This window comes from Mastomys coucha, unplaced genomic scaffold (assembly GCF_008632895.1).
Source record: "Mastomys coucha isolate ucsf_1 unplaced genomic scaffold, UCSF_Mcou_1 pScaffold3, whole genome shotgun sequence".
NCBI classification, from domain to species: domain Eukaryota; kingdom Metazoa; phylum Chordata; class Mammalia; order Rodentia; family Muridae; genus Mastomys; species Mastomys coucha.
This window is the reverse complement of record NW_022196909.1, coordinates 12125595-12147372: the sequence shown is the minus strand read 5'-3', so window position 1 is coordinate 12147372 and position 21778 is coordinate 12125595. Positions and strand designations below refer to the sequence as shown.

The window sequence follows — 21778 nt, the reverse complement described above, 5'->3', positions numbered from 1 at the left end:
GGTGGGTGGGTGGTGGGTGGATGGGTGGATGGATGGATGGGTGGGTAGATGGATGGATGGGTGGGTGGATAAGTGGATGGATGGGTGGGTGGATAGGTGGATAGATGGAAGGATGGATGTCATCTGTCCTTCCACACAGCTAGCCCTCCCCTCACTGAGGAGCAGGGTGGGAAGGAAAGGTGCACTGTGTTTAGAAAGCCACAAAGAATCTTCCAGTGTTTGCTGCCTTCTCTTTTCTGGCCCTTCCTTGCCTCCCGGCTGCCCCCTGGGGGTCAATAGGGAGACAGCTTGTATACAGTAAAGAATGTGGCCGAGGCTGCCTAGCGAAGCTGCAAGCCTGTACAGCTGGCTGTGAAACACGGGAGAGCAGCACAGGTGGTCAGTGATGTGCTGGGCTGCATAGTGAGACTGTGTCCAAAAATAATTGTACACATGATCTCTGCACCCATATAACATGTATCCATGGCCCTTGACATTTTAAGCTAGTAGATCTCTGAAATGCAATCCTTAAGCTCCCAAACCTTCACTTAGTAGGTCTTCAACTTTAAAATCTTTTTTTTTTTTTTTTTTGGTTTTTCAAGACAGGGTTTCTCTCTGTAGTCCCGGCTGTCCTGGTATTCACTCTGTAGACCAGGCTGGCCTCGAACTCAGAAATTCGCCTGCCTCTGCCTCCCAAGTGCTAGGATTAAAGGCGTGCACCACCACCACACCCGGCAACTTTAAAATCTTGAACAAGGGCTGGAGAGATGGCTCAGCAGTTAAGAACACCGACTGCTCTACCAGAGGTCCTGAGTTCAAATCCCAGCAACCACATGGTGGCTCACAACCATCTATAATGGGATCCAATGCCCTCTTGGGTGTCTGAAGACAACTACAGTATACTCGTATACATAAAATAAATAAATAAATATTTAAAATGTTGAACAAGTAGAATGTTTTGTGTCAGTTAGCAGTTGTAAGTGTGTAAAACACCTACCACCTACCCCACCTCCAAATCCCCATCCCCACCTCCTCGGTTTTGTTTAAGACCTCAGAAACGAACGGCCTTGGGGCTGTAGCTCAGTGTAGAGAGCTTGCCTGGCATGCACAAGACCCTGATCCTCTGCAGCATGAAAAAACTCATTAGGGAGGTAGTTTCACCTCAGGAGACCAATAGACTAAACAGAGAGCTGCTGTCCAGAGTGAAATCGTAGAGCTAGAGCCATGAGTTTTGAAGTCAGTCAGAGTACAGAAAGGACAAATATTGGTGTTTAAGCCTTTTTGGTTCTAATTGCTTGATAATAGTGGAACATGTTACCAAAAGCCAAGTTTGTGTCTTCAAACACAGTAAAAATGCTAATTTGAGCATTGAAATTGCTACTTGAGACTCTCCCCTAGAAACTGCCCTTGAAACACAACAGAGGAACGCTTGTGCCTTTAGACGGTAGAAGCCCAAGGCTTTTCATGAACCCTGTGCAAGCCAGCCGCTGTCAGGTTTACAGACAAGAAGCATTTCAACTTTGAATCTGCCTAGTTCCACCCTGGTGGGGAGTTCCCGAAAGGGAAGCATGTCCGTCCAGATCCTTAAAGGCTAGCGCAGAGAGCCAGGCCACAGCTTTGATTTAGAGTCTGCCTTTAAATGAATTCTGTATGGCCAACTGAGGCTCAGGCATCTGAGCCTGCTGGAAACCTGCTTTAAAGAGGGCAAAATGTTGCCCACTTGCAGAATTTTTATTAGTTCCTCTGTTTTGTTCAGGATGGCAAATTGAGCCATAAATCAAACTTAGAACGAATCCCCCAAAACTTTGGGTTTTGTCAGAAATTAATCAGTTCTGTGCAGGTGATGGAGTGACAGATGGGAACTACTGTGGGCCCCAGTGGGAAAGGAGCGTCTCACCTGTGTTGGTGATGTTGATTCCTCTGCGGGAGCTGTGCTTTTCCATCACCCTGGCTCTCAGCCCCCACCCCTGCCCCGGCTGATGTAGCTTATTCAGACTATCAGGGTGCTGCCCTGAAGGCTGCAGAGAAGTAGGGAATTTTGTGAACCCAGATGGGCTGCATCTGCTAACCCTGCTTAGTCACTTGCATGTTGCCTCGGGCTTCTTGTCTGCAAGGCAGAGCCAAGAAGCTCCATCCACCCAACCAAGACTTAAATGAAAGAGTGTGCAGGGGAGCTTCCTGGGTGAGGCGCGCGCACAGTAGAGAGTAGTTATTGTGGTGTAGTTCTTGTGGCTTGTATACTGTGTGACTCATGAGGGAGTAAGCAAGACCAGAAAGAATCCCCTCTTGGCTATTTCCATTTTTATCTCTGTCTTACATGTGTCATCTGCCTAGCAGAGGTCCCTAAGGGCTCCTTCCTTCCCATGCCGCACGGTGACTCACACAAGTGCTAGACAAGGAGAAGACGTTGGGGAAGTGCTTGTTGACACGGACTTACTTAGTACCATCTGACATCTGTGAACTCACTCTCGGTAGAACATATCAACCCTGCTGTGTAGGAATGTGAAGACATTCTGCCATCCTCCTGTCCTTTTGGCCACTAGACCTATAGCCACCATGTTACATGTTTTAGAGATTATATCATCTCAGTCAGGGGCTTCTACCCTGCCTTTGATCATTTGGTTCACAGATTTAAAAATATATATAACATTTATCATTATAATAAGCCTTAATCAGCCCTAGAGCTGGGCAGATGTCACCCTCTAAGCTATTAGCATCTATTTCCTCACTAATAACCCTGAGTTAGAATTCGCCATATTTCATCTGAGCTTAACTTCAATTGGCCAGCACTCACGGCTATGTTTTCGTGACTCTCCTAACCCATAGCACGTTCCTTCTCTCCTCCTCTCCCTCCCTCATGGTTCTCCTCAGACCCTAAGCGTGGGAACCCCAAGCCCCGTCTTTATCGAGTCTGTCCAGCTATAGGCTATAGGTTATAGGTATCTCCATTCACCAATCAGGAGTAACTTGGGCGGTTGCATAGTTACTTGCATGTTGTGTCTCTGCAACTTGGGTCTGTGTGCAGATTCTCTCATCCTTCCAGGCAACAAGGCCTTGGGGATCTGTATTTAGTATTAAATACATAGCAAAAAAACAAACCTCAACATTGCATGTTACATAAAATTAATGTTGCAACTGAGTCCAAGAGAGCTTCCTTGTCTCTGTTCCTAAACGAAATTTTTTTTTAAGATTTATTTATTATTATATGTGAGTATACTGTAATTGTCTTCAAACACACCAGAAGAGGGCATCAGATCTCGTTACAGATGGTTGTGAGCCACCATGTGGTTGCTGGCAATTGAACTCGGGACCTTTGGAAGAGCAGTCAGTGCTCTTAACCACTGAGCCATCTCTCCAGCCCTCTAAATGAAGTCTTAATGTTGTAATAAGCTTAGATTAGCTGGAGGCTCTTTCTCTTGTTACATATTTCTCTTAAGCTCTATTGACATCCTATCATTCAGTTATCCTTTTTGAGAAAACTTGTAAATTACATTCCTCTTGTTTGAAATCCTCAGAGATCCACTTGATTTTTGTGTAAGCATGATTGATGAGGTTTGTAACCATGTTTAAGTCTACTCTGAGAAGCAAGGTCATGGATGATCTTAGAGAGTGGTTATTACTATTAATGTATGAAATCTCCACACTCAGGATGCAGACACAGGCAGAGCTCTGTGAGTTTGAGGCCAGCCTGGTCTACATGCTGAGTTCCAGGCCAGCCAGGGTTTCATAGTGAGAGCCTGTCTAAAAAGAAGAAAAGAGAAAATTTTTGAATTTTTATAGAGTTTTAAAATTGGCACTCTTCCCTCAAGGATACTCCTGACCCAGGGGGCACAGGGTGGGGGCTGGGGGGAGGGCATGGCCTATTCTGGATTCAACTGTTTGGTTTTATTATTATTGGCGAATCTTAATAACTCAGAGTAATGAGCTGCGTTGTGATAAGTGTTTTACTTGTGAGGGACTGAGGTCCAGATTAATTTCTCCCCTCAAACACAGTTGGTCATCCTGCAGTCCACACCGAAATACCTTCCATGTAACTCCCAGAACGCTCTGTCTGCTTCCTACCCAGTTTGAACGCCATGACCCGGTAGATGGGAGGATCTCTGAGAGGCAGTTCGGAGGCATGCTGCTGGCCTACAGTGGAGTGCAGTCCAAGAAGCTGACCGCCATGCAGAGACAGCTGAAGAAGCACTTCAAAGACGGGAAGGTAGGTTGCCTCGGGTACAGGGAGAAATGAAGCCGTGGGGCCTCTGGTTATAATGAGAACGCATCGTGAGCCATTCAGGAATGAATACATCTCTCAGACCTAAGGTCCAAAGAGAGAAAAATAATGAACAGTAGGCAGTGAACAGGAGAAATGGTAGGATAACCCCAGGTCTCTTGGTCAAACACAAGTGGTTCCATGCACTAGGATTAAGAAGCATTAAAAGAACTAATTTGGATGGGAAGAAAGGCAGGGTTCTGTTGTAGATGCCTTGAATTTAACATACCTATAGGCTATCCATATGGAAATGATCACAAGGCAGCTCAGTATCCACATCGACCTCAGAGCTCCCAGCCAGGTTTGGTAATCACTGACCCTTAATCCCTGAGAACTGGAAAGATCTCCTGAGGAGCCTTGCGCAGAATGAAAACGACAGACCAAAGGCAGGATCCACTGAGACAGGATTTCTAGAAGTCGAGAGAAGGAGTTGTCAGTCTGCTTTGTGTGGCTGATAAATGCCAGGACCACAAGCAACTTGGAGAGGAAAGGATGCAGCAGGCTTATAGGGTAGGATGCCTTGTCACAGGAAGCAAGGCAGGAACCTATAGGCAGGAGCTGAAGCAGAGGCCACGAAGGGAGGTATTTACTGGCTTACTCTGCGTGGCTTGATCAGCCTGCTTTCTTTTACAACCCAGGACCACAGCTACCTAGCTATGGCACCACCCACAGAGAGGCCCTCTTGTATCAATTATTAATCAAGAAAATGCCCCCACCAGACTTGCCTACAGGCCAGTCCGATGAAGCGGGTTTCTTAGTTGAGGTTCCATCTTCTCAGATGACACTAACGTATGCCGCGTTGACAAAATAACACACAAGGACACAACCTTAGAGTCAAAAATCAGCACTAAAACAAACCTGGCATGTAGGAGGGGCTGATCAGGAGCTAGCATGGCTGGAGCATCCCAGAGCAAGGACTCCTGTGAGAGAGGCACAGAAGGAGCCTAGACCTCACTCAGAACAGTGAGAGAGTGCTGAAGGCTTAATGATGAAACAACAGGGTTGGCTATTTATGTAAAGAGAGCCATGGTCCCAGTGTGGAAGGTACTGTGGGAACAAGCAGGAGTAGGATCAAATTGACTGATAATATGGTTACTAGAGAGGAAGAGGAGGGTGAGCGCATTGACATTAGCGACCTCGGCTTCACAGGAGCTCTACTCAGTCCTACCTGCTCTCTGCCATCCTTTAACACTGGCTGGACCCAGTACAGGTAAAGGGCAACCACAAAGTCCCAACAGTACTCAGGGAGAAGCAGACTGAAGCAGAGACTGGACTGCTGGCTGCCCAGGCACTCAGACCCATGGGAAAGCCTGACAGGCCCCAAACCTTTCCTTCCTATAGGACAGCAGTCGTCATGTGGCCATGATCAGAACCCCAGTCTGGCACTGGAAATGCTCCTTGAGTCAGGACCAGGGTAGTGGGTGTGATCGAGACAGGGCTTCTCTGAAGACAGTGCGCTGCTTCCTGAGTGCTTCCCAAGGTGACTGTAGGTAACCCTGACCTCACTGGCCTGCAGACTGAGCTCTTCCGATCTGCTTGCCATGGGACCATCACAGCTTTTAAAAGCCAATAGCGGGCTGGCGAGATGGCTCAGAGGGTAAGAGCACTGACTGCTCTTCTGAAGGTCCTGAGTTCAAATCCCAGCAACCACATGGTGGCTCACAACCACTCATAATGAGATCTGATGCCCTCTTCTGGTACGCCTGAAATCTGCTACAGTGTACTTATTTATAATAATTAATAAATCTTTAAGCCAGAGCCAGCAGAGCGAACAGGGTTGACCTGTGCAAGCAGGAGCGAGCAGGGTTGACCTGAGCAAGCAGAGGTCCTAAAAAGTCGATTCCCAACAACCGGATGAAGGCTCACAACTATCTATGCAGCTATAGTGTGTACTCATATACATAAAATAAATAAATAAATATTAAGTAAAAAAAAAAAGCCAACAGCTAGGGAAGAAACAAGATAACAGGCATTTGCCCCAGTGTTCTGTTTGTGTAAGAAATCATCCATGAACACCACTGCTTTCTAACTGCCTCTCAGCTGGACATTTTTCTTCCTTGCCTGGATGCTGAAAAACTGAAAGGACTCAGAGCCAGGCTAGGTTCTTCTAGGTCCAGCCTGTCCTCACCGCAGGTGTTCTCCTGGCTGAGGGGTAGGCTTGTCATTAATGGAGTAAGGGAATAGTTCTTCCCCTGGAGAGCGTTTCTGCACTATCCGACACCCAGCTTGTATCTGTGGAAATTATGATATATGGACTGCACGTGTTTAGGTGAGTGTTTTAACCCTCTGCTGGACGCAGGATGTTTGCATAAAGGAAGCACTCCTTTCTGTAGACAGACTTGTCATCCTTGTTTTGTGAGAGCTTTTTCTGGCTTGCTGTTTTGTTAAGTTTTGGGGGTGACAAGGATCCAGCCTGAGGCCTCACAGATGCTCGCCAGATGTGCTACTCTGAGTTACATAACTGGCCTAAACAGACCTCTATTTTTAAAGGTCGCTGCAGACATCAGTTTGACCTTAAGTTAGCTATCAATCATGATAGGCTAATTCATATTTTATTATGAATTTATATTTGAAAGTAATGAATGAGGTGTTGAAGACGTCTCCCTTGAAGGCATAGAGTGTTTTAGCTTGTACAGGAGTCAATTTAGGACCAAAGACCTTGCAAACAGAGCTCGGCCATGGAAGGACAAACTGTGAAGCTGGAAATCTGGGTGCAGAATCTCGTTTGGCCAGAATTTCTAGCCTGCTTTCACTAGGAGATTGAAATTGATTGCCCTCTTGTGTTGATTAAATAGTTGTGAACATAGCAATTAACCAAAATGAGAGTTAATAAAGGGCCTTGGCTCCTAATGTTGTCAGTCCATCTCCCCAGAACCATTTCCCATCAAGAAGAAATTCCCTTCTGTTTCTAACTGCTTCCTTTTCCCACTTTGGGTCTGTTACCATGAAAGTGCAAGGGCTAGAGAGACAGCTCAGCGCTTGAGATCGCTGGCTGCCCTTGTGAAGATCCGGGTTCAGTTCCCATCACCCACATACTGGCTCGCAGCCACCTAGAACTCCAGTTCCAGCGGATCAGATGCCCTCTTCTGGCCTCCACAGACACTGCATGCACACACACACACACACACACACACACACACACACACACACACATAAATATATAAACACTCATGCCCATAAAAAAAAAGAAAATAAAATGGCAGGACTTCTTCAAACCAATGAAGTCTGAGTTCAGAGAGAGGTCCGTGTGTATGTCTTATGTTGGTAGGTCTAGGTGTGTGTCCCTGGCTTCATTTATCCTAGCCTTCACCCCATTTCTTCTGAGATGCCACACAAAAAAGAAAGAATCCCTTTCAGAGTTTAAGAAAAGAAATACATTGGCCACAAGTTAATAGAGATGATCCTAGGTAACTTGCAGGTGACTACCCACCAGCTACTGATTGCTGTCTCTTTAATCTAATTTAACTGCTGCTCTCCTAGTAATATAGCATTCATTTGTCTTCTCCCCGCCAATCTCCCAGCCAACCACTTTCTCAGACTTCCCAGGGAGGTCCAGGAAAAGGCACATAAGGAGCAGATGAGACCTGGGGGAAAGAACTGTGGGGTTAGAGGTGGAGACAGCTTGTTCCCATGGTGGGGAGGATAAGGACAGCCCCATCAGGCAGGAAAGCCCCATGGTTGCTGAGAGGGCAGAGCCCGGAGTTGTGTTAGAGAAGGGCTCTTCTGGGGGATGGCGAGATGGCTTAGCGGATGAGAGCACTGACTGCTCTTCCGAAAGTCCTGAGTTCAGATCCCAGCAACCACAGGTGGCTCACAACCATCCGTAATGAGATCTGACACCCTCTTGTGGTACGTCTGAAGACAGCTACAGTTTATTACGCTGGAGTGAGCGGGGCTGCAGGGTCAGAGTGAGAAAAAAAGAGAGAAGGGCTCTTCTTCAGAGAAGGAAGGGATCCTGAACTCTCCAGTGATGAAGCTCCCTGGGTGGTCCCAATCCTAGCCCAACAGCTAGCTATAGCCCAGCCCACAGCCAAGGAGCTTGGCTATGCAGTAGATGTCCCTTGAAATGATGCAGGGCTGGAAGCTGCAGCTTAGTACAGATGGCACAAGGGATGCGGGCCTGCCGGGCTGCTACATTTTTCATCTGTCAGTATTTCTGGATGGTTCAACTCCACTGCAGGTGACACAGCAGCTGGGAAGTGCCCCTGACTAAGGAGCAGGTCTAGAGAAACTTGGAACAGACCTACATTTTCAGGAGAAGCTGAGGGAAGAGAGCTGGGCCAAATGGAGAGAAGACAGTAAGGGCAGAATGTGACACTGGCAATTTTCTATATGCTAGACATCCCCCCCCCCCCCCCCGTGCCCAATTATCACAGTTTTGCTTGTAGATAACCATTGTTCAGATGAAAAAAATATTCTTTCTTTCTTCTTCTTCTTCTTCTTCTTCTCCTCTTCCTCTTCTTCCTCCTCCACTTCTTCCTCCTCCTCCTCCTTCTCCTCCTCCTCTTCCTCCTCCTTCTTCTTCTTCTTTTTAAGACAGAGTTTCTCTGTGAAGCCCTGGCTGTCCTGGAACTCACTCTGTAGACCAGGCTGTCCTTGAACTCAAAAGACCTGCCTGCCTCTGTCTCCAAAGTGCTGGGATTGAAGGTGTATGCTACCACTCTGGGCTTGAGAAAGAAATCTTAAGAGCCTTAACTACTGACCAAAAAATCACACACTGACTTAAAGATAGTGCCAATATCCTAGGCCAAGAAGATTCCATAACCTCCCTGCAGATGGTCCAATTCCTTGCCATAGTTTGGTTTTTAGATTTTGACAAGGAATTAACTACATAGCCTATACTGGTCTTCACCTCTCAAGCATCCTGCCACGGCCTCCAAGTATGGGGATTCCAGGCATACCCACCCCTCCCAGACCATCCCCACTCTTTTTTTTTTTTAAGATTTATTTATTTATTATTTTATGTATATGAGTACACTGAGTCTGTACTGATGGTTGTGAGCCATCATGTGGTTGCTGGATTTGAATTTAGGATCTCTGCTCACTATGGTCCACCTGTTCACTCCGACTCAGGACCCGCTTGCTCTAGCTTGAAGATTTACTTATTATTATATCTAAGTACACGGTAGCTGTCTTCAGACACACCAGAAGAGGGCGTCAGATCTCATTATGGATAGTTGTGAGCCACCATGTGGTTGCTGGGGATTTGACCTCATGACCTCTGGAAGAGTAGTCAGTGCTCTTAACCGCTGAGCCACTCTTTATTCCCTAGGATCTGAATAAGCACAAGGTTTGGGAGAAACAAGCCATCAGTACCAGGTTCGCACCCAAGGTTCCTAGGGAAATAGAAAGGTCCATTCACTGGGGCAGGTGGAGGAGGACTTTATGGCCTTAGCCAGGAAGTCTGGGAGCCTGCCCACTTGACAGTGGGAAGTTGCTTGCATTTCGTGAGCAGGAAAAGCTGAAGATATGAAGAAAATACTATTTCAAGAATATGCTTGTGGCAGTGTTAAGTCACAGAAATACGTCATTCCCCTGCTGCCAGGCTGCAGTTGAAGACAAGTCCTGAACTTATGACAGGAGGGCACTGTACAAACTAAACAGAGGCTAGATTATGAGGTGGGCGGTGGCCATGTTGGAAGGAAGAAGACAACTCTTCAGCGAGCCACAAGAGATCCTCAAGCAATCGCAGGCACGCACGCACGCACGCACGCACGCACGCACGCACTCCCTGCAGATGAATGTGCTGTCAGCTTGAAGTCAGGGATCTGTGTGTGATGGCATTCACGCTCATCCGTGGCCCCTTGCCGACAGTGGTGTCTGGCTTACAGCTGACTGCAGGGCAAGCCAGGCCCTCCTTACCTCCGTTCTACCTACTGCATTTGTTTTGTGTTTTAGAGATAGGGCATCTCTCTGTAGTCTTGACACTCCCTCTGTAGACCAGGCTAGCCTCAGATTCACAGAGATCCACCTGCCTCTGCCTCCCATGTGCTCCACCATGCCTTCATTTTTAAGTTTTGTCTTTAACTTTACTTTGTAAATGTATTTATTGGGGAGAGGAAAGGGTGCATTTTCTACAGCATGTGTGTGGAGTGCAGAGGGCAGCTGGAAGGAACCTGTGCTCTCCTGCTGCCATGTAGGGTCCAAGGATCAAACTCAGATCACTGGGCTCGCCACCAAGGACTCTGATCCACTGGCCATCTCGCCAGTCCTGCTTTTTATTTTAAACAGCCTTACTGAAGTATAATTTATAAACCATAAAATTTAGTGTACAGTTCAGTGGTTCTCAGTAAATGTACAGTTATACAACGCCACTGCCTATGCAGTGCGTGGACATTTCCAGCACCCCAGAGGACCCCTCAAGGCCAGTGTTCAGTCTGTGCATCCTGGCCCTACTCCCACCCACCACCGTCTCTCCAGAGAGCTTGCCTTTCCTGAACGTTTCTAATAAACACAGCATTGCAGTACAGTCTTCCTCTTCTGGCTTCTTCCACTTAGCAGAATGCTTTGAAGATATTAATCTTTTTTTTTCCCCTTGGCTTCTCCTCGCTGAGTAGCAAATAGTGTTAAGTCATCGTGTTTCCCTCATCCATCACCATCAAATGCACAACCAAGCTGCTTCCCTCTTAGGCTCTCAGGAGTACTGCTACTCTCCATGTTCACATGCAGGTCCTCACGTGGACCTGTGGTGCTGTCATTTTCCCTTAATATTATTATTATAATGCTGTGCTCCTGGGTGTTTTGCTTGCATGTATGTTTGTAAACCACGAATGTGCCTTAGTACCTGCAGGGGCCAGAAGATGGCGTCAGTTCCCCTGAAACTGGAGTGACAGACGGTTGTGAGCCGCCATGTGGGTACTGGAAACTGAACCTGGGTCCTCCGGAAGAGCAGCCAGTGCTCTTAACCCCTGAGCCGTCTCTCCAGCTCCTGGACCTATGTTTTTTATTTATTTATTTATTTATTTTAGAATACTGAGAGGGAGATAACTGGATCTTACTGGATATTTATATTTCACTTCTTAAGAGGCAGCCAAACAGTCCTGGTGGCGTGCAGCTTTAATCCTGGTGGCGTGCAGCTTTAATCCTGGCACTTGGGAAGAAAGGCAGGAGTGTCTCTGTGACTCTGAAGCCAGCTTGGTATAGTGTGAGTAGTAGGCCAGCCAGAGCCAGGTAGCGAGACCCTGTCTGAGAAAGCAAAAAAAAAGATACTGTTATGGCTTTAATTTGTATTTTTCTAATGAGTTTATCATCCATGCATCTTGTTTAGTAAAATGTCTATTTTTATTTATTCATTTTTTTTGTTTATGCTGCTGAGGTCAAACCCAGGGCCCTGTGTATATAGGACAAGTGCTATCTATACTCCTGAGCTGCAGCTACACTACCAAATCTTTTTTTTTTTAAAGATTTATTTTATTTGTTTTATGTGTATGAGAACACTATAGCTGTACAGATGGCCGTGAGTCATCATGTGTGTGGCTGCTAAGAATTGAACTCAGGACCTCTCCAGCCCCGCCCCCTCCGGCCCCACTCACTCTGGCGTAATACATTGTAGCTGTCTTCAGACACACCAGAAGAGGGCGTCAGATCTCATTACAGGTGGTTCTGAGCCACCATGTGGTTGCTGGGATCTGAACTCAGGACCTTCAGAAGAGCAGTCAGTGCTCTTACCCACTGAGCCATCTCGCCAGCCCCCCAAATCTTTTATTAAATCACGTGTCACTATTGAGTTGTAAGAGTTCTGTACACAGCTCCGGGTGGTCCTGTATCAGAAGAGTGATTTTCAAATCTTCTCCTTTAGCCTCTCTTTGGCACTTTTCTCTTGGGTTGGATGAGCTCTGCTTTACCCACTTTTTGTTCTGTTTGGTTGAGTTTTGGTGAATATTGCGCTTTGCCGTGTTACGTAAGAATTCTTGCCTCACTGGACCATAAAGATATGCACTGTTTTCTCCGAAAATTTTGTTGATTGCTTTTACTTCCAAAAGGTAGTTCACTTCATCAATAACTCCCTGGCATTGAATGAACTTTTACAGTGCCTAGGAAAATCTCTCCTCCTACCAACCACTGTTCACCTTCCCATGCTTTCTGAGTAGCCCAGCCTTTGGCAAGTCCATCTTTCCCACGCTTCCTAAGTAGCTGGGTTACAGAACAGTTTTCCATAACTCCTCCATTTTCACCCTCCCCCAAGAATATCACGAAGACTCCACTGCCTGCCACCAGGTTCAGGCGGGGACACCCCTGGCTGCTGAGACACCAGTTAGCTCCACTCACAACCAGTGGATTTATGTGAGCTTTAGTCTTCCTGTCTGAACAACTCAGCTCCCAATAACCTTTGAGCTTCTACTTTACATCCACAAAGCTCATGGTGTAGTCTTCTTTTGTGTGGTGTGTGTGTGTGTGTGTGTGTGTGTGTGTGTGTGTGTGTGTGTAAAGCAGTTACTGAAGAGTTTTGTGCTTGGTGTTATCTCTTCTTTAAGAAGACCTATGTAAATTATAAGCCCCATAACATCGAGGCCTATGTCCAGTGTTGTTTTATTTCGCTTGCTGTTCTTGGCAGAGTGCTAACTGATAAGTAAGCACTCAATAAATATTCTTTATTGCATCTGTACAATAAAGACAGCCTTATATATTAGATTCAGCAGTGTCACCGGATGATTTGTATCCCACTGTTTGTCTAAATCATGTTGAATAAGATGCAAGTTGTCCTCCCTCCCCAACTCTGTCCTTCAGTAAGCTCAGCATAAGAAGTCTGATCTTGCTCCATAGCATTTGATGGTTTGCAAAAAAAAGAGAAAAGAAAAAATTAGTAAACATAATACTAATGTTTGTCTTTGTCAAACTAGAAAGTATTTCTCTACCGCATCCTCTCTGTTTTAAGAGTCTTAAGTCAGCCTTTAGTCGTCAAAACCCTTTCCAGTCTGAGGCTGAGGGTACAGCTCATGGGTAGGTCACTTACCCAGCATGCACAAGTCCCCATGTTTGACCCTCATCCCTACAAAATAAAAAGAATACGAAAATAGGGTAGGCATCAAGGCTCAGCAGATGAGCGTGCTTGCCACATAAGCGCCATGATCTGAGTTCAGTCCCAGGAGCCCTCATAAAGAAAGCCAGCAATGACGGCACAGATCTGTAATTCCCGGCACTTAGATGCTAAGGTGGGAGGTGGAGACAGGAGAATTGCTCAGAATCTCTCAGGGCAGCTGTGCTGAAATGCAGATGAACAGAAACAAGAGAGATTTTACCTCAGAAAGACAAGAGGAAGAGAACCAGTTCCTGAAAGCCGTCTCCTGGTTGGTTGGTTGGTTTTGTTTTGTTTTTTAATGGAAAGAAATTCCCTAAAAGTCACATAGTGGCCACTCTTGGGGATATGGGTGATGGGAGCTCAAGACTGGGAAAGGGCATGCAGTTGGGAGGGATGTAAGAGGATGCTAATCCCTGCCCCAAGGGGAGAGCCTGTGGGCACTAATTTAATAGCAGCTTCTTAATTTTGCATGTTTGTAGTTTATGCATCTTTTTTTTTTCGAGAGAGAGAGGGTTTCTCTGTATAGCCCTGGCTATCCTGGAACTCACTCTGTAGACCAGGCTGGCCTCTAACTCAGAAATCCGCCTGCCTCTGCCTCCCAAGTGCTGGGATTAAAGGCGTGCGCCACCACCGCCCAGCATTCATCTGGCATTCATCTGGAGCTTTTAAATGAAGTTCATGAATAGCTTTCCTTCTCAGCTAAGTACCGAACCCATCCCTCATATGTCCCTGCCTGTGGTGATTCTGTGAGCAAACTGTCACATGAAAGTCCTGACTCAGCTAAGATGTGTAACTGGAAAAGTAGCCACGACCATGTAGGAAGTAAAGTAGACAATGTGGCTGACCGGGAGAGCACAGGTAAGCAGTTCATCACTGCAAGCAGCCCTGTGTCGGGTTCTCCGTGTGAGGGGGAAGCAGTTAGCATGTTACTCTCCTCAGGGTGCTGCTCAGCCTGTGGGGTGTGACCCTTGGGGGTTGACAACCCTCTCACAGGGGTCACCTAAGACCATCAGAAAACACACATTTGTGTTACAGTTCACAGCAGTAGCACAATTGCAGTGATGAATTAGCAAAGGAAATAATTCAGTGGTTGGGGGGTCACCACAACACCAGGAGCTGTATTATAAGGGGTCCTTGCGTCAGGAGATTGAGAACCACTGCTCTGGAGTTTTGGCCTGTGGTGTGCACACTTGCCGTCCTTGGCTCAGCATCTGTAAGATGGAAGTGTGCGTCCTGCTGGCTTTGCTCTGTTTGCCACGGGCTCTGCTTTATCTTGCTGTTGCTTCTCTTTCAGGGCCTGACTTTCCAGGAGGTAGAGAACTTCTTCACTTTCCTGAAGAACATTAATGACGTGGACACTGCATTAAGCTTTTACCACATGGCCGGAGCATCTCTCGATAAAGGTACCGAAACCTGGAAGTTTCTTTCTTGAAATTATTTGCGTCAATCTGTTATCTGAGTGCCTCCCCTCAAAACGTCAGGTTTTTCTTGCTTTTTGTTTATTTTGTTTTGAGACCTGTTTTCTGTGTGTAGCCCTGGCTGTCCTGGAACTCGATCTGTAGACCAAGCTGACCTCAGACTCAGAAATCCGCCTGCCTTTGCCTCCCTCCCAAGTGCTGGGATTGAAGATGTGCATCAACACTTCCCCCTCCCCACCCCATCCCCGTGGTTTGTTCTCTTGTCACGCACAGATGTCAAGCTTAGTGCATACATTTGACTGCGCTGCAGACAGGGCAGAGAAAACAAGGCAGAGCTGCAGAACCTCTTTCTGAGCCGTTGGAGTCAGGGCGTGTGTAAAGAGAAGCCAGGAGCACTTGGCCTTGGGGTCCTTGATGAAGAAATGGTCTGGTCAGCATCTTTGCCTTCAACTATTATATTTTTTAAGAATTGAGCCGGGCGGTGGTGGCACACACCTTTAATCCCAGCACTTGGGAGGCAGAGGCAGGCGGATGTCTTGAGTTCCAGGCCAGCCTGGTCTACAAAGTAAGTTCCAGGACAGCCAGGGCTACACAGAGAAACCCTGTCTCAAAAAAACAAAAACAAAACAAAAAAAAAAATTGAGATGGACAAAAGAGTCTTTAAATCTGTCCTTGCAGTCACCATTTCAGGTGTTTTTCCTCTATCCCTGAATACCCAGATACTCATCTGAGCTCAAGAACTTCTTTTATGGCTGTTTGTGGTGTGATAAACTCCCGATGCGTTTAGGCTGTTTGAGAATGCGCTGCAGGCGCTGTGATGCCTCCTCTCAGATCGGCCCAAAGCAAACGACTGCGGTTTTAGAGGCGCAGACTTGCTTGTTCAGCACTTTTCAGGAGATTCTGTCAGTTATTTTCTTACGTGAGTTCATGGCTCTAGCTTACATGTGAAATCTAAAAATGAACCAAGCTCTAGAAATCGAGTAGACTGGCTGTTGCCACAGAGTCCAAGAGTGAGGTAGATGGGGAGACGGGTCAGAGGGCTCAAAGTTTGAGTTACACAGGATGAGGGTTCTCCTAGAGAGCTGGTCACTCAGTGACTGTGGTTATTAATACCATATCGTATACTTGGATTTGCTAAGAGAGGTGCTTAATGCTGATAACACACACGAATGCCCACACAAACGTAACTGTGTAAAGAGAGAGAAATGGTGATTTAGAAGGTTGGCATAGCCGGGCGGTGGTGGCACATGCCTTTAATCCCAGCACTTGGGAGGCAGAGGCAGGTGGATTTCTGAGTTTGAGGCCATCCTGGTCTATAGAGTGAGTTCCAGGACAGCCAGAACTACACAGAGAAACACTGTCTCGGGAAAAAAAAAAAAAAAAAAAAAAAAAAAAAGAAGGTTGGCATAGTGGTCCATACCTGTAAGTAGTACTCGGTAGGCTGAGGCAGGAGGATTATGAATTCAAGACCAGCCTAAGCTGTATACCAAGCCCCTGTATAAAATGAAAAGAAGAAAGATAAAGAGGCACTTAATTACACTAAGTGCAGTAATACTTCACAGTATATCACATATCAGTACATCTTGTTGAAGCCCTTAAATCACAAAAATAGCTGTCTTAGTTAGGGTTTTACTGCTATAAACAGACACCATGACCAAGACAACTCTTATAAGGACAAGGTTTCATTGGGCCTAGCTTACAGGTTCAGAGATTCAGTCCATTATCATCAAGGCAGGAACATGGCAGTATCCAGGCAGGCATGGTGCAGGAGGAGCTGAGAGTTCTACATCTTCATCTGAAGCCTGCTAGTGGAAGACTGACTTCCAGGCAGCTAAGATGAGGGTCTTAAAGCCCACGTCCACAGTGACACACCTACTCCAACAGGGCCACACCCTCCAATAGTGCCACTCCTTAGGCCAAGCATACACAAACCATCACAATAGCTATTTTATAGCCAATAGCTATATTATAGTAATAAAGCTAGAAAAATAAAAGAGATCACTCTACTTGTAACCAGAATTCATGATACTTTTCCCTTTCCTATCTGGGTGCCTTTTATTTGGAGCCATCCATATAGCTTTTTAAAATAGCATTTGTTTGCTTGCGATAACACCTCCTCTCATCTCTGTAGATTCCTTTTGGGGAGCCGTGGTGTGGGTGTTATGGGGAGAGATTACCAAGCCCTTCCTCCAAAATAGCCCTCACTTCGTTGCTGTCTCCCAAGGCAGGCTCAGATAGCATGTGCAAATCCAAAAATGTAAGATTCAAAGTCACAAGTTACAAAAATAGAAATAATAACCACTCTGAGGGTTTTCCCCCTTTCACTAAAGCCAACAGAACCATTAAAGAGAACCATACGGGATGAATCACTATCTGTGTGTAAATTATAGGCTGCACAAAACCAAATGATTCAGGGTAGCGGTAACAAGGAGACATGAAACTTAGCCATTAAAAAGGTGGGCGGAGTTTCTTTCAAATGACTTTGGGCTGTTTCCTGAGTAAGATGGCAGGCCTCTGGTCCTCATGCTGGGCACTTAGCTCTCAGGTTCGTGGTGCCCAGTCATTCAAGTTGGCTTCTTGGTTTGCTTTTTGTGTTTCACATTAGACCCCCCTGAACATATATGGACAGATATCAGAGATAGAAAGGGCCTAGTTTCATGCTAAGTAACAGAAGGAACCATATGCCTTTGTCTCCCAGGCAGCACTGGGGAGGCTGAAGTAGATGGATCTCTGAATTCGAGGCCAGCCTGGTCTACAGAGTGATTTTCTGGGCAACCAGGGTTACACAGAGAAACCCTGTCACAGAAGAAAAAAAAACTTCTTGATTTAAAGAAGTTTTAAAGAAATGTGTTCTCTCACAGTTGAGTTTTAAAGTCAGCGTGCCAGAACTTAAGTAGTCCCCAGGGCCATGCTCCCTCCAGAGCCTCTAGAGATGCATCCTCCCTTGCCTCTCCCATGTTCTGAAGGCTGGGGGTGCTCCTTGGCCTCGAGTACATAGCTTCTATCTCTGTCCTTTCTCTGTGTGGCTATCCCCTCTGAAGCTCCGAGTGTCTTCACCTTCTTGGTCTTCTGAGGTCTTAGAGCCCAGCTGGAAATCCAGGATGTTATCTGAGGATCCTCCATTATAACTACAGACGCAATACCTGTCCACCTGTGTCCCGCCAGGATCTTGTCTATTGTAGCAGCTCTCCCTGAGTGTGTGTGAAGGTTTGCATATCGCTATGTGGACTGCCTGCCTGCCTGGCTAAATTCTTTGTATTCTACACATCTAGAGCAATAAGTCTATGTGAATTATAGGCTTTTCTTCCCCTCTCCATAGACAGAGTAGGTCTGCCTGCATTACAGGCCTAACCTCCTCTCACCACAGAACTGTGTAAATTTTAGTACTGAGATGAACCCCAGAAAAGAAGGAAGAATGGTGTGGAGTTTAAGAACACAGCTCTAAGCACCCTGTAGTGAGACCTCTGAGTGTTATCCCAGCATTTGGGAATACAGGCAGGATCACAGTTCAAGGTCAGCCTTGGCTACATAGTTAGTTTGAAGCCACCCTGTGCTATAGGAGACCCTGGCTCCCGAGAACATAGGCACTGATGTCATACTGTCTGAGTCTGTCTCAACTCCTGTTACTCACTAGCTGGGTAGCATTGGGCTCTTTCTGTGTGTTTAAGATAAGAATACATACATATGTATTAAGATAAGAATACATACATATGATACATAACTCACAGGGCGCCACGAGGACAAAGCTGCACATCACCCTGTCACCCTGTGCACTTGCTAAAGGTCGAGTTATAAAGCTGGCAGCCTGAACACAGCATGGTATGCGAGTTTGTCTGTTCTGTCGGCAGCACTGTCACTGTGCTGGGCGTGGGCTTCCAGCCTCAGGAAGCTCACAGGAGTGGGCGCAGGATGACTAGACAAGGTTCCAGTCAGCGTCGTCACCTGCACGGAGACAGGAGTGGGGCCCTGCCTGATGCGTGCTGTGGGCGCAGAGGGAGCCAAGCAGGGTCAAAGGGCATACTCTGCCCAACCTCTTCTCCTTCCTAGTTGCTATCAATCCCAGCTGTCTCTCTCTCCTTTTTTTTTTTTTTTTGGAAAGGTCAACACCTTCAGAAACTGGCATCTTCCCAAGGCCCTGGCACCGTTTCTTCCCTGGCTAGTTTAGAGCTTACAAGCCAACCCTGAAACTTAATTGATTGGAGTTTCCCAAGCAGTGTTCGATATGGTAATGAGTCCTCCCTAGATCTGCAAAGAAAAATGCCCCATGGTCTAAATAAGTTTGGAAAAAAAACGCCAGAGTCACACCTAGCTTCTCCCCAAGTGCCAGCTTTTAATATGCTAATGTTCGTAACTAATCCCCCAAAGGAGGGTACCATTCCCAGCCCTGGTCTGCTCCTGAGTACCTTCAGCACCTTACACATTAAGCTCGCCTAAGCAGTTCAAGGGGTCCTGACTGGCAGCAGGTACAGACTGGTGGACAGACACACCATCAGAGGACATGATCCTGTCCTAATACTGAAGTTTTGTTGAGGCAGCGGTGGCAGTGGCGGTGGCAGTGGCGGCGGTGGCAGTGGCGGTGGTGGTGGTGGTTGTTTGTATGGACCACATGGTAACAACTCAGATAAGAATGAAGTGTCCCTGGGGCCGGAGAGATGGCTCAATGGTTAAAAGCATGGATTGCTCTTCCGAAGGTCCTGAGTTCATTTCCCAGCAAGCACATGGTGACTCACAACCATCCATAATGAGATATGACGCCCTCTTCTGGTGTGTCTGAAGACAGCTACAGTGTACTTAACATCTGACAATAAATCAGTCTTTGGGTCGGAGCAAGCAGAGGTCCTGAGTTCAATTTCCAGTAACCACATGATAGCTCACAACTATGTGTACAGCTACAGTGTAGTCATATACATAAAATAAATCTTTAAAAAAAAAAAAAAGGGCCGGGCAGTGGTGGCGCACGCCTTTAATCCCAGCACTTGGGAGGCAGAGGCAGGTGGGTCTCGGAGTTCGAGGCCAGCCTGGTCTACAGAGCGAGTTCCAGGTCAGCCAGGGCTACACAGAGAAACCCTGTCTCCAAAAAAAAAAAAAAAAAAAGAGTGAAGTGTCCCTGGTTTCTGAAGACATGGTCTCCAGGAAAGACTGTATTTCGTCTGTAGGTCATCTCTCATTTAATACATAAGTACAACCAGCTGTTCTTGTGCATTCATAAACATAAAACTAAGTGTATTGCCTCTGACAGGCTGCCTGAGTTATGTAAGCAATCTGTTGAAGATGGTAATGGGAAATTGAACATGACTCCTTCCCCAGCACCTTCCTGTGATGGAATAGTTGGATTCAAGCTGGAACTTAAGAATGAGCTATGGCCTCTAAATGTCAAAGCACGTCTTGTTTCTGCCAGAAGGGTAAAGGGTTCCCAGGTACCAGAGCCCCGGTGGAAAGCATCTCAGGATGATAGCATTAGATGCGGCAATCCCCGTTGGGACGGAGGAGCCCAGTATCCCTCCTTACATTTGTGGGTGCTGCTCTTCTATCTAACATGCTGAAACATGCCTGTATCAAAGCATCATGCTAAGCATAAATTCAGGTTTGATGTGCAAACCTGAGGCTGAGTTCTTGCTCCTCATTAGTAGAAATAGGAACTTAGCGTGGTAATAGAGTCTCATTAGTCCCTGGGTTTGTTCCCCATCATCACTGAGGATAGGGGACCTTCTAGTGATGTTGAACAAATCATCTACATTCTTAAACCTTAGGTTCCTGGTTTGGGATAGTGATGTCACAGAGCTTGTTCCAGGGCTCTGGGTAAATGGCAAGAGACGATGGTGCTCAGGCATGCTAGCCCCAGTGTAACTTCATCTGGCCCTGAGCTTGCCTTCACACTTAACGAGAAAGGCCCCACCCTACTGTGACAGCTCCATAAAGAAGCTAGTCCTTAAAGAAACGCCAGGGATGTAACTCCCTGATAGACCACTACCAATGTGCAGGAAACCCTGGGTTTGGCCTTCAGCTGCAAAAATGAAAAGTTTTAAAAAATCTAAAAAGACCACCATAGGAGTAGTTGTGGTCTGCTTTTGTTTTTTTTTTTTGTTTTTTGTTTTTTGGGTTTTTTTTTGGTTTGTCTGTTTGTTTTTGTTTTTTTGTTTTTTGTTTTGTTTTTTTGAGACAGGGTTTCTCTGTGTAGCCCTAGCTGTCCTGGAACTCACTCTGTAGACCAGGCTGGCCTTGAGCTCAGAGATCCACCTGTCTCTGCCTCCCAAGTGCTGGGATTAAAGGCATGTGTCATCACTGCCCGGCTGCTTTTGTTCTTTGAGGAAATAGATCTATTCTTGCTTCTTTTGTGTATTTTTTGTTTGTTTGTTTGTATGGATGTTTTACCTGTATGTACACCTATGCACTATGTACATGCAGTACCATCAGAGGCCAGAAGGGGGTTCTGAGCCTCTGGAACTGGAATTAGATGATTGTGAGCTACCATGTGGATGCTGGCAACCAAACCCTGGTACTCTAGAAGAGCAGCAAGTGCTCTTAACCACTGAGCTATCTCTCTGGCTGCCATAGTTAATTTTTTACATTCTTATTAGCTTGGATGTTCTAAATTTTTAATTATTAAGAACTGAAGTTTTTAGTGTTTTATCATTATGTAAACATGAGCCATGTTTTCTACTTCTTTATGACCTGCTTAAGGCCTAGACAACTCCTTGCATACACTAGAAGTTCAGTTACGATAGACATAACACGTGAGAGATTTTATTCTGGACGTGGGCAGGCCCTGCGAGAGCCAGCAGAATGTTCTACAATATATCCTCCTGTGACAGAGCACCCTGACATGAGCAGCTGAAGGAAGGTGTACTTCAACTCACAGTACAAAGGTGCAGCTCATCATAGCAGGACTTCCAGGTGACAAGAGGGTAAGCCAGCTGCTTCAGTCCTGTCTACAGTCAGGAAGAGAGCACTGAGCCCGAGGTGTGACTCCATATTGGTTACTTTTCTCTTTGCTGTAACAAAGTACCTGAGGAAAACAACTTAAAGAAAGAAGGGATCACTGGAGCTGCCATTTGTTTAGTTTTGGCATGCAGTTTGAGAGGATACAGTGCGTCACAGCGAGAG

General features: G+C 46.3%; 1 protein-coding gene and 1 long non-coding RNA gene across 3 annotated transcripts in view; one reads left to right on the top strand and one right to left on the bottom strand.

Moving 5' to 3' along the window:
- Micu1 (mitochondrial calcium uptake 1) overlaps positions 1-21778 on the top strand; it is a 157405-nt gene that overhangs the window by 120569 nt on the left and 15058 nt on the right. For both annotated transcript variants that reach the window (XM_031348480.1, XM_031348479.1), the window contains 2 exons: positions 4046-4183; positions 14551-14659. In XM_031348480.1, the coding sequence (XP_031204340.1) occupies positions 4046-4183; positions 14551-14659 (247 nt within the window). The remainder of the gene's footprint in view (positions 1-4045; positions 4184-14550; positions 14660-21778) is intronic.
- Positions 11230-21778, bottom strand: part of LOC116075363 — a 24851-nt gene continuing 14302 nt past the window's right edge. Inside the window, exon 2 of the long non-coding RNA XR_004112539.1 lies at positions 11230-11422. This is a non-coding gene — a long non-coding RNA (uncharacterized LOC116075363). The remainder of the gene's footprint in view (positions 11423-21778) is intronic.